The 13,279-nt window shown below is 39.3% G+C and overlaps 1 protein-coding gene and 1 long non-coding RNA gene across 30 annotated transcripts in view; one reads left to right on the top strand and one right to left on the bottom strand.

Annotated features, from left to right (window-relative positions):
• RBFOX1 (RNA binding fox-1 homolog 1) overlaps positions 1 to 13,279 on the bottom strand; it is a 1,112,502-nt gene that overhangs the window by 346,042 nt on the left and 753,181 nt on the right. For 24 of the 29 annotated variants that reach the window (XM_086854476.1, XM_086854474.1, XM_086854473.1 and 21 more), the window contains one exon: positions 9,158 to 9,199. The exons of the other annotated variants lie outside the window; for them this stretch is intronic. In XM_086854476.1, the coding sequence (XP_086710602.1) occupies positions 9,158 to 9,199 (42 nt within the window). The remainder of the gene's footprint in view (positions 1 to 9,157; positions 9,200 to 13,279) is intronic. 29 annotated transcript variants of the gene reach the window in all.
• On the top strand, positions 5,191 to 8,294 carry LOC111935917 (uncharacterized). The gene is made up of 3 exons (XR_002867919.2): positions 5,191 to 5,350; positions 5,725 to 5,767; positions 7,322 to 8,294. It is a non-coding gene; the product is annotated as an uncharacterized LOC111935917 (long non-coding RNA).

Here is a 13,279-nt window from a genome sequence, read left to right as displayed (position 1 = left end):
TGATCTGCATCACATAAAGGCACTCACCATCGTTTGATCATGAAAAATTGTGGGAATAAAACAGGAGATTAATGCAATCTACCTTAAAATTCCCAGGCAGTGTGTTAAATAAAAAAAGGTACACCAGATATCAAGGATGTATCTGAACCATAAAGTATTTGGGGCAAAGGAAGTATCTTACTCCGTGCTTGTAAAGTGGCTGTAATTTATGGTGCTATAGAAGTGATTTTTAACAATGATGAAAACAGTTGTAGAAAGTAGTAGTTCAGAGGGAAAAAAAAAAGAAAAAAAAGAAAAGAAGAAATGAGCTGATAGCATATGAAGCAATCCACAGCACGTAGGGAAAACCAACCAAAAGGTAATAAAACTATTCATTATGTGCTCTTTGGAGGGCAGCTGCTCTCAAGTACCAAAGTGACCTTGAGATGAACACCACTTTTTTTACTTTCATTGTTGTACTCAAAGAGATCTTAAGAATCCAAAGGCAGAGATAACTACTGCATGAAAGAGAAATGCTGGAAATGGAACTTGTGAGCACCGAGTGCATCTGTATTTTTGCCCATTACCTACGAATAACAGCCTGCGTGGCTTTTGATTACATCCTTGGGATTCCTCTGTAGCCACTCCTTCACATGAAGGGCTCAAATTTCTGGTATTAGTGCAGCACAGAAAATGCCTGTGATCTGATGCACTTTGGTTTTACATCTCCCTCTCCCTGTCTAAGCCACACTGTCTTTAAAGAAAACAGAGGTGATCAAAGCTTCAAAATACACAACAGCACGCAGATGTGGAGGAGAAAACATTCCTGAAACAAGGTCAGCTTCTCCCAGGGGTGAGAAACAGCAAAGATGCTACAAATCAACAGAGCATTTTTACCTTTCTCGACTTCCTGGCTCATAAAATGGATCCTCCAGACAGCACACTAGGAATATGAAAACACCAGCTGGGGATTTCTTCCATCTCTCAATCAGTTTGTCCCCCAGTACCTCCTGCCACTGCTGCTTGTCTCGGGGAGGGGACAGGACCTTGCACCTGGCCCTGTTCAGCTCCATGAGCTTCACCTGCCTCCACCTCTCCAGCCTGTCCACACAGGGAAAAGTGGGAAACTCTGGAAAATACACTTTTTTTTTTTCTAAAAATTTTTTTGCTGCAAGCCTTTGTGAAGAGAAGAAAAATTAGTTGAAAGGTATTTTTAAAACTCTGTACTTCACTTGTCTTCCAACAGCAGGCAGAGCTCTCTGCTTGAGCCCAAAACTTCAAGATGGCACAAAATTACTGTCAGCTTGATAAAACATGAGTTTTGTTTGTTTGGTATAGCTCCTTTTTATTTCTCTATCCTACTTAATGGGGACAACATGGAGGGTTTTTTGGGGATTTTGTACCAAGGAAACCATTCCTATTGAACACAAAGACTTGGCATTCGGGACAAATTGGGATTTTACTGCAGAATAGAACAGAGAAAAGTTACAGTTCAGTTCTCCTTACTAGTAAAAATGTCGAGACTAAGAACAAAAAGAGGCTTCTAAAATCCTGGCCTATCCAAAGCCAAGATTTCACTCTTTATCCAACAGTGTGGTGGATGTTGATGTCAACCACAAGTCAGTAGGACCGGATCCTTAACTGTATTTATATATAAGTATAATACAAATAGATATTTGTATGTATTTATTGGCATATTAATATTGATTCATGCATTTCTTGGGTTTTTGTTTAAAGTGAATTTACTTTTCATTGTAATTTTGGTGCTTCGAAAAAATTTGGCAGCTACTTAAAAAAGCATAATGGAATGTTTTTGTAGAGTACTACACCTGACCAGTTGAATCAAGTTTAGAAAGATTTTACAGAACAGAAAAAGACCATTGACATCAATACATGATATCCATATTAAAATCAATATTCCTTCATTCTCTCTACCTGAAAAAATACAGGTTCAGGAAGTCAATGTGACTCAGTGACTATTATGTCCCTGTTAGGACATAATCCACATTGTTTGGATTGTTCATGGAAATGGGTTTGGGATTTTTTCAGTTCTTACCATATTTTCAATGTCTTTCTTGTTCCCTTTAAAAATCTTGTTGCTCAGTCTGTTCTTTTATGTATTTGTAAATGAGAACAGAAATCCACCACGCAGAAGTACCAAAGTGTGTGTTAAAAATCCAGACAAACTCTCTGCAACTGGAAAATCTTTCCTGGATTTTCACTTTTTTTCACTCAAGTTTAAAAGAAAATAGTCCAAGCCAACGCCTCTACCCATGCAAACCCCCACCCAAGCCAGAAAGGTCTTGTGGGTACATCCAGGGGGGAAAAAAAGCCCAAAATAAAACAACCAACACTGACCCAAAACTTGCAAAAAACTCACATCAACCAAGCAAAACAGACCCAAATGAACGAACAAACAAAGCCCAAAAGCACAAAACTCTCCAAACTGCTCTGTAAACTAGACAGAGTTTCCTGCTTGAATTAGGTGTGACACTAAAGAGACCATGATCTTTGCTAGTCAAATTGCCTCAGCAACAGCAGAGGTTGAAATAATAAGTCAGGATAGTATAAACACTGTTAAAGCTGTGCACTCAAAGGTCTGCTCTCCAGATGATCAAAGAGAAACTACAAAAGCTGTGTGAAAAAAGAGCTCCCTCTCAACAAACACAAGCTAAGCAAGAAAACCTTTCTTCTTTTCTAGGGCAGCACCCGTGCTCACAGCGAGCGCTCTGCAGCAGGAGCTGTGTGCAGGCACTGCAGAAACCTGAACCAAAAGTTGCTGTTCTGAGAGCAAAATCTGCTCCCAAATCCAGAGTGGATCCAGGACTGGGCATTGCTCAGTTTGAGCAGCAGCAGGAGAGCACCAGGATATTGAATTTATGTTGGGTACTGTCTCAGCAGGCTTTTAACTGTCCAAATATATTTCCTTCTATCCCTTCACAAATTTACCACTTCCTGAAGCTTCATTACCCTTAGTGAAATATTCCCTGTCCCTGGCTGTCTGTGTACAAATAAGAGTTTAAACACACATTGAGGAGCTGCTGAATTCCATACAAAGTGCTGCAGCCCTAAACTGAGTCTGCCACCCTAACCAGACAGGTACCTAGTGCAAATATTGCTTCAGCCTCACCAAAATTTCCTTTAATCCTTCAGTTCTAGCAATTATGGAGCACCACACAGAGAAAATACTTGACTGTGCAAAAATCAAAGTTGAATTCAAAAGAAAGTGGTGCTTGAACAGCAGAAAAGCCTCTGCCTGCTGTTCTCAGAGAGAGATGCCAAAACAACATCAGGGCAGGAATGGAAAGTTTTCTGAATAGCATTCCATCAAGAGCAGAGTCAGGACAATACCTAAAGGCCTCTTAGCTATGCCTGAAAAAATTCAGAGAAACCTGAAGTGAGAGGCACCACTAGTGAAGTGCTGTAAACATTTTATTCTCTTGATCCAAGGGCCCTATTAGCAGTTAGGGCTTGAAGAGAACAGAATCCTTGTGGTGAGAGGCCATGGCACTTGAAACATGAACCTCAACAGTTTTCATTACCTTGCTATTGTTTTTAGCTGCAACAAATTGGAGGCCAGAATTATGAGTTACTATTCTTGGGAAGACTCAAAATTTAGCAGAACTTCCAAGCAGTCCTGCAACTGAAATTTACATTTTTCCAGTTGCCTTTTCTTTTTTTTTTTTTTTTTTAATTGGCACACATTTATTTCAAGCTAAGTTAAAATTTAAATGAAATCACATCCCTACAATTAACCCTTCTCCCCAGTCTTTTTCAGATTTTTATTTCCAAGATTTTCCTTCCTGAGCTGTGATGTGTATTACTCTTTAGGGAACTGCTGGGACTAGAGCTGCTAAGACAGTGAGTGAGAACACTCCAATTTCATTCCATGTCAATGTGTAACACAAATCAGGAACCAAAAGTACATCATCTTATTGATCTCATCTACCTGTATCATCTCCACACTACACCTGCATGGAGGGTGGCACACACAGCTCACTGCAAGAATAACTGCAGGAACCAAAGCAGGATCACTTCAAACCACTTGTCTGGCACAGCAAATGCAGCACTTGTGAATTCCTAAGGAAAGGATGAGTAGTAAACGCTGGATTGATCTAGCTTCAGTAGTTATCTCCCCTTTGAACCCCTTTTCCTTTGAGGGACATATAACACTTGGTAGTTCCAGATTACTTTTCCAGACAAAACACGCACACGCCGTTTACAAATGCAGACCAAGGGTTTGCAGAGGAAAGGCAAAAAGTGACATTTTTATCACTAGCCAGAACCAGCTGCCCTGTTTTGCAGGAATTCTATGAATTACATGTTTCTCTCTGGTAACAAGACATCACTGACTCACAAAACAAGCTCATACCCATTTCTCTGCCTCCTGTCCAGCGGGGGAAGGGGTGGATGGAGAGCAGAGGATCTTGGCCAGGAACCAAGAATGTTCTGCCCTATCACCCTGAGTCATTTCACAAAACGTCAAGAATAATGTCTACTTAACAAATCCCTTCCACTCGGATTCTCTTCTTCTCTCCAGTTATTTGTTTGCTTTTGCTCAGCATAAAACCAATTAAGGAATTGGTGTCTATCACTGAATCACAGCGTAACTCCCTGGTGCCTCACTGGACATAAAAGTGTCAGTGGATTATTCTTAATCACTGGAGAAAGCTAATGCCACAACAAGGAGCTTCAAAAAGTTTCTTTAAAAAAGTGTTCAAGTGCCCTCATCAATATAGCTGATCGCATTTCAAACCTTATAAATTAAAGTACTGAATAAAGACAAAAATAAAGCTAAATACTGTAGGATCAGTGTTGCTGAAAAATTATTCTGGGTATAATTTGCTTTTAAATCAATGCATTTGCTTTTGTTTCCTCTCTACCTGGCATAACTTTGATACATTTTTTGCTGCCTATTGCACTTTATTTCATTTACCTTATAAGAGATAAGACAAATAGAACAATATTGAATGAAAAACTTCCTTCTGTCTCCTTGAAAATTAGAGCCCTATAAAAACATAAAAGTTGATATTAACTACAAGATGATAGTAAGAGCCTGCCCTGCCCGTATTTCAGACCAGAGAAGGAACTCTGGCTGCATATAATGCATCTTGATAATAAGCACATGTGAAAGAGGCTGTTAATTAGAGCAACAACTGGCTCACTTAAAATTTCAGCTCAAGGAAGCTAATCACACCATTTACCATTAGACCTCATTGGTATTCACAGGAACATTTATAAAGGCTCCCAACATTAGAGTCTAAAATTGCTCTCTGCCCACCTTGGAGTGCTCATCTGGTGTTGCTGCGTCAGGACTGGCTGCTACAGCACAACTCCTGTCACTGCAGACACGGGAGCTCATTTTAAACAGGTATGCTGAATTCATCATGCCAAATGATAAATTATGACTCCAAGGTTGGGTAAAGCTCAGTAAGCTTTAAGCCAGCCTGTACATTTAAGTCATGTCCTTAGGCTGTGATAAAGAAGTTCCATGGCAGGTTGAAGTCAGAGCAGTAGGGAAGGTTTGGTGGGAGCAGCAGACAAACTTCTGAGCTGCCACTGCCCTTATTTATAACTTTATGTACTCCAAACAATCCCTGCTTAGGGCTTGTATCCCAATTTTCTTCATGGCCTTAAAAAAATCTGGACCACACATGTCTCAAAGTTTGTTTTTCAGACTGAAATATAATCAGAAATGCCCTTTTAAATTATTTTGAGCAAGCTGTGAGTTCTGTGTCTTTACAGGTCATTTTTAATGCATCAGAATGCCAACCACACACAGCCACTGGTGAGCAGCAAGGGACAGCAGGAGAGAGGCAGAGAGGAGGAGAGGGTGTGACTGTCCAAAAAGAGATTTATTAACCAGGACTGGGGAACACCAAACACGAGGAAGGGGAGTAAAGAACATGATTATTTTCTTTAAAGGAAATACTGATGAAGTGCAGTGTGTGGAGGAAGGTGGGGAGAGAAATACTGATGAGTCAATTTGCCTTTAAAAACACACTGTTGTTGTGTTTTTTTTTTTTTTTAGTATAACTTGATTTAAGTGACACCAGATTAGAAAGCAAAAGGACATTAAGGAACATGAAAATAATTATTATTCAAGGCAGTAGGCTGTAATGAAAATCACTGCCAAGAGAAAGTAAAACTTGAGAAATGGCATTGGTGCCTTATTTTTCAAAAATAAAATGGAAATTCACCAAAGTTAAGTTATGTTATATTTTCAAATGGAATAAACAAACCCCAACCAGCCTTGCTAGAATTCCCATAGTTTTTTGTATAATTTCTCATTTAAATAATTCAGGTAAAGACATTAACATCTACCTAGGGACTGTACCAGCTCAGCAGGGCAAATAAGTTACACACTTGTGGTTGTTGTAAAGTTCAAATAGTGACTAGAAAATGGTTAAAATGCACAGGCTTCCTTAATTATTAGGATTATCATTATTGTAAATATAATGTATAATGGCCAGAGGCTCTAATATGAAGGAGTTTCATTACTCTAAATGTTTTATTCCAGAACAGTGATGCGCTGCTTTGCATTTAGAATTTACAGGGCAGTGAAACAGAAAAGAGGTGAGAAATGTCTGAAGAAATGATTTTAGTCAGGCTTGGATATTTCTTTCTACAGCCACACAATTGATGCCTTAAGTTTTAGCTTTCATGTTTAGCAGATTCTGCACTGCCTTAGTGTGTGACTCTGAACTTCATATCAAGTGTTAGCAAGTTCTCCTCACAGGGTGGTCAGACACAACAATCCTTTTCCAGCCCCAGAGCCAAGGACAGCCTTGCAGCTTTGGGCCCAAAAAAAGTAAAAACAGCAGTGAATTGAGGAGAGAAATTTGGGAGGATGGGACTTCACCACCTGAAGCTGTAATTGGACAATTACCCCAGTGTGTAAATGGACCAAAACTTATAAAAATGTGAGAACTTGTTACCCAGGGTCCATCCTGGGTGTAGCTTGGGCCAGGCTCTTGCACTTCCCCAGATGTATCCTTTGAAGGCCTTTTAATAAATACCCACTTTATTCCTTTAACACTGTCCAGCCTCTGTCCTAGGCAGTCTCTCAAGGTATCACAATCACTAATCATTTATTTACACAATTATGCTTTTAACAAGCTTTTCTTTTGAAACTTTTTTTTGATTCTTAGACTAAGGAGAATTACTAGAGAATCAAAAAAGCAGAGTGGCAACATTTTCATCTTAGCAAGGAAGAGGGAGATATTGTATCTTTTTTATTGTATTATTAGATGATCTAACAATAATCTGGCTTACTTGGTTTAACAAACAACAGGATGTTGGCATTTTGTTGTTTTAATCCTGTTTCCTTGTTCTATTTCAGTTCTTTCAGCTGGGACGAAGCACTGGTTTTTTGTGAGGAGACTGCCTCACCTCCAGGGCAGGTCACAAACCCCGAAAGAAAACACTGCAGATCTGCCAAACCTGCTCCAGCCAATGAAACATTTCTTTAACAGCACTGCTCAGTTAGGGAGCCAACCTAAAAGTGGCAGAATGGTCAAGTGCCACCCTCCTAGTGTTCAAAGTGCAACATGTCCTCACAGTACATTTAAATTTGCTGTGAAAGCCATGGGGAGCTCAGGGACAGGAGCAGAGTTTACACCAGAAACTGTGTTTAGTGTAACAGGAGCCTGACAGGAGCTGTGGAAGAGGATGGACCTAAATCCAGTGGGTTACAGACATGGTTTTGTCCTCAGGTGTCACGTTTTGCTATGGCACAGAGGCGTCCTAAGCACTGAACTCATTGTTAGACATAAATGTGTAATACTGGAATAGAAAGATACATAAAAGTTTCACTGCACCACATTTTATCCACAGCTTTAAAAAAGCACCCAAATTTACTTGAAGAAAGAGCTGGCAGCCCCATCACATTATATTTAAAAGCATTGTCTTCCTTCATTTAAGGGAGAAAATAAAAACAAAAAAAAGAAATGAAAACTTTCTTTATTCTCAAGGCACTTCTACCTCTTGAAAAGCTTGTCCTTCAGGTACTATTGCAATATTTTAGCTTTGACAGCTGCTCTGTTGAGACATGACTACTGATAAAACAAAGCTTTGTCACTCCAGCTCCAGCACAATGCAATGCAGTCACATGTCAGCAAGAAAAGAATCGAGGACAATTTGTGATGCATTGTTCTTGCATAACTTGTTTACCAAAAACCCCATTACAAGTGTGGTGAGGACCAGCTGAAGCATCTAGATATGTTGATGGAGTTAATCTAAAGAATGGCTGGATGGAGAAGAACACTGCACAATCTACTTTAAGACAAGTATATTCTTTATACTTTCAAGTCATGCAGGCCCTGCTGATGCTTAATAAACAGCAAACAAACAAACAGAAACCTGCTTTTTCTATTTCCAATATTTTTGTTTGTATAGAAACTTAGCCTTCCTTCAGTCCTGCCTTTCCCTCTCTACCTGCATGTGGAATTTCAAGTAAATAGTCACCATGAGCTATCAATAAATGTAGGTCTATTAAGCAACACTCAGATGACCAAAAAGCTTTTGGTTGGTTGGGTTTTTGTGGTTTTGGTTTCTTCTTTTAGTTAATGAAGGCTCTTATGCTTTCCCAAACAAATACTAGGATCAATCAAGAAATATTGCAATGGAAAAGCTTCTTCAGGGATCTGCAGCATTTAAAGGGAGCAGAGACTAAAAGCTGTTTAACATGGTGACTCTAATACAGAAAAAGGGGAACACAAGAGAGGAAACAACCTGGGCTCAGGAACTCCATCTCCTTCCAGACTGTACACAACCAACAGCCACACTAAAATAACCAGCTCCTGCCACTGATTCCTCTCTGGAAATACACAGACTATAAAAACCCACAGGATAACATCTTCTTGTAGGAAACAGCCTCAGAGTGGAGCAGGTCTGGGGAGCACAGTGACCTCTGGCACTGCTAAAGCTGCATGTGGAGCACGGGAGGAGCTCACTGAGTGGCAGGGGTCCCATGAAGAGACATTTACTGCCAAATCTCACCCATTATAGAAAAAAACAACCCTGGATCTATCTAGCTCCTTTGTACTGAAAGATGTACAATGTTTACCAACAAGCAACAAATGAACTAAATATGTTACTCTTACATAATCCATCTGTCAATAGCACAGACTAGATTCTGCTTATGTTTTAAAGAAACAGAACATATCATTGCACTTACCCTTAGCTGTTCTCTTTCACAACTCATCTGTTGTTTTGAACTCTACAAGGGGGAAAAAAGAAAAAGAAAAGCCAAAATAACTTTGAAAGCATAACATTCTTGCCACAACAAAGCTGCTAAGCCTACCTATCTTACACAGTAAACATTGGAAATGCAGCCATTTATCTAAATACAATATTGTCCTGTGCATCAACACAGAATCATTACTGCAAAAAAAAAAATATTCTTCCCACTTATATTTTCAATTTACAAAGGTCAAAACGAAATTAACACCAGAACCCACAACAAAACTGAAGTAGAAAAGAATCCTGTTTAGATTTTAAACACCCCATTGCAAAGTCCAGTTCAGGAAGATTCTTTCCTCCTCTCGTGTTCTGTCACAAGTCTGTTTGTCAATATCGTGACACATTCACAGCACAGCTCAGGAATAAAGATACAGGAGCTTCAAGTAAGTGATAAAACACTTTCCTACAGAAACATCCTGTTCTAATCTGGTGTAAAAGTCACTCTAAAGATTATTTGATTCCACAGCTTTTTTATTTTTTATTTTCCCATGCTGCTGCTGGCTGAGCACAGGGACCTCACTCCCTGTGACAGCAGACACAGAGCAGTGGCAGCACAATTTGGGACATCCCAACTTTGCCAGAAGGAAGAGGATCCTCCAGGAAGAGCTCTGGGAAGAGCAGGAGCCCTGAAACACCCAGTTCCCAGCCTGCTCTCCAGCTCCCTGGTGTCTAAGTCAGTCGTCACCAGGACCTCTGGACCCAAACTTTCAAAGCTTTGCCCAGGAAGGCACTTGGGTGTTGATTTGTCCGGGTGGAGAGAGGGTTTTTTGTGTCTGGTTTTGCTTTGTTTTTTTAAAAAATAATTTTAGAATAATTTTAGAATCATTAGGGAGCATAATTAACCTTGAAAGTGTCATCACTGTCAGTTCTGTCATTAGTGTAGATGGCAAACAATCCATAAAACATGAAATCAGATGCAGTGTTTCTGAGGATATCTTCAAAGGTTTAGGACACATTTATCACTATTTGTGCTTAGAAACAGTTAAACCACCAACCAATACCCATTTGTATCAGATATTTTTACACTGTAGTGATAATAAAAATGGCAAATTCTCAGTCAAAGTTAAGTTACTACAAACAAAATAAAACTGCCTGGTTTGCATCACAGAAGGAGTCCTAAAAAAACATTACAGGCTTAACCTTCTACCTGTATAGCAGAAGTTCTACAACAGTTTCCCTGTATGAAAATACAAACCTAACAGAAACAAATGCTCTGTGAAGTTCCCAGCAGGGAATAAAAACTAAAGGAATTCAGCATAGGTCTAATTACAATTCCCCTAAGGAGTTAATTTAAGTGCAGCTGAAGTGACTGTCACTTGCAGACTAACGATTCCACTTTTCAGAGTTCACGACTTTACACCATTTATGAGTCACTTTAAGGTTATATTAGTCCCCACTGTAAGTGTGCTTGCATAAGCCTCAAGAGTTAATTTCAGATCTGAATTCCACATGAACCTCTTCACCTCGATTAAAAAGAAACAGAATGGAATATTTCAGTTGGAAGGGACCTACAGTGATCGTGTAGTTAAAGTAAGAAATGTGTTTGGGTTGTTTTGTTCAGAGTCCTTTTTTACTATTTAGGTTTTCTGTGTTAGAGATTTTAACCTCTGGTGGGGGGATGGAGGGGGGAGATTTGGAATGCAAGAAAGGTGAAACCTCTGAGATAACAGGAAAAAAAGTGTATCAAATACAAATAGAGTAGAACAAGGGTTGTAGTTACTGACTATTTAAGCAGATAGTTAATTGTGTGGTTAGTTAGTAGCTATTTGCTACTGTAATTGAAACATAAAATACCTAACATCTCAGACACCAGAAAAATTATATTTAAGATGGGAAAGAAGTGTTTATGAACATGAAGAATTAATGAGAATTATGAAGAATACAATAGAGAGGGAAAGAGTAAGTGAATAAGAAAATGACCACATCTTAACATCCAACTGCTCCTCCATATCTGGGAGTGCAACCAACAGAAGAAAACCATCAGTTTTCTTCAAAACAAACAGCTTTCATGTGAATGTGAGAACACTATTTTAATTTTTGATTCAGCCACCTGCCTGACACTCAGTTTACTCTGAAAGGAAAAAAAAAACAACAGGGGCAACGTGCAGGACACACCAGTGGTGACAATTCCCTCAGTTCAAATGGTTGATTCCAAACTGTGTTTTAGCTACACCAACAAAATCCATTTCAGAGCTGGCTTCACTCACAGTGAGCATCCCCCTTCATCCTGGGAGCTTCCCAGAAAAAAAGCAGCAAGGCTTAGTGATAAGGCATTATTAGGATGAGATTAAAAGGAAAAAAATAAATAAACCAACCAAACTTACCTTAATGAAAAAAAAAAGCCCAAAACATTCATAGTTTAAACATGGATGCCATCTGCCTGTCTGGCCCTCTATTTGTCAGTTCAAGTTTATTAAAATACATCTGGGAAAGGCTCATTTGAACACGAGCAGCTCTCTGAGCATTTCACCAGTGCCAAATTTGCTCTCTCATTTTGTCTTTTTTGCTATCTGTGCCAGTTTAAAAGAAACATCCTGGCAGTGCTGAGCACTTAAGGGAAAACATAAATAATGCATTTACAATATGTAAACCTGCACAGATAAATGAGAAAAACTGAAAGCCATAACATATTTAATTAATGATCAAGAGAGCCTAGAAGCAAACCTTGTGCACATCCTGCAATTTTAAATACATTGCTTCTCAATCCTAAATTTACTTTGCTACAGCTCTGGATTGAACCATATTCAATTAACTATTTATTTATTTTAGTGTAAGACTGGTCAGTATGTTGAGTGTCATTGTGTCAAGCTCTCACATGCTACGAGTTTAATGGAAGAATTCCTAAAAGATTCATTTCCTTTAAAGGATTTTATCAAGGAAAAATTTTGAAAGAACTACAAGCTCCTTCACAGGACAGCAGTCTTAGAAGACACTTGTGCTGCCAGGCTCCATCATTTTAAACCCAAAAAGACCCTTTGGAAATACTGTGCAACCTGCTGGTGTCATTCCCCAGCGAGTTCAGGACTAGAATGGGGAAATCTGTTTTGTTTTCTGTAAGTAACAGTAACAGGTGGAAAACTCAATATCTGTTAAATACATTTATCAGTTTCATAAGGACACACAAGCCCTGGCTCTGAGGAAGCTGGAAACCAAAGAGCAAATGGGACCCACCTCTGAGTGGATGGACAGAGAGCAGCAGCATTACTGCAGGTGTTTAGGAACACCAACACCTGGCAAGGTTTTCTGCTCAAGTTTGTTAAGTGCCAGTCTAAAGGAAGGGCTTAGGTGATTGGGAAAAGAGAACAATAGGAGGGGAATAAGGTTATTTACAGAAAGTGTCTGCTTAAATGTAAAAGAACTTTTCTGTTGCAGTACAACGTTCCCAAGTATTGGTTTTACATTTTCAAATTCAAAATGTTTTCAGGATTGAGGTTATTTGAAATGAAGCACAGTCCCAGTGGCTGGAAAATAATAGATGAACATCTAATGCCTTTTATCTTCTAGGTATTTTACTATAAGTAAGCATATGGGGTAAATGAAAGGCCCCCTGATATTGCTGCTTTTCTTTTTACACCTGAAAAAGAGCAGTGCAAATATGATTACTAGAATTTCAACAATATCTGTTTTTATCATAGCAGTCAGTACCTGCACATGAACTGTGGAGCTTGAGAGCCAGGTGAGAAAGGCTTGGCCCTGAGGAGAGTCACAGCACCTTCACCAGAACCTGCCCCCCAGCTGGTGACTGCTCATCATCTGATTGAGAAATTCACTTTCTCCTCTATTCATACACAGATGAAACAGCTGAAATCAAGGCACAGATTATCCTCTCACACTTGTAGCAGTTGTGTTTCACCAGACACTCTGAGACAGTCCATGCAATTTCATTCTATCTGCAAAATTCATCTCTCAGTGCTTTCTCACATTAGACACTCATCTGACTGGAAAAATCTTCTGTCAAAAGTTAAATGTTTTTTTCTTGCCACGTTACACAAAAAGGCTACACAGGGACACTCACCATGCACTGCTGTATTTCATTTGGAAACAGTCACTTCCCTGC

The sequence above is a fragment of the Cyanistes caeruleus genome, chromosome 17, assembly GCF_971803275.1.
Source record: "Cyanistes caeruleus chromosome 17, bCyaCae1.hap1.1, whole genome shotgun sequence".
NCBI lineage: Eukaryota > Metazoa > Chordata > Aves > Passeriformes > Paridae > Cyanistes > Cyanistes caeruleus.
Note: the sequence above shows the minus strand (reverse complement) of the source record. Positions and strands in the feature narration are given on the sequence as shown.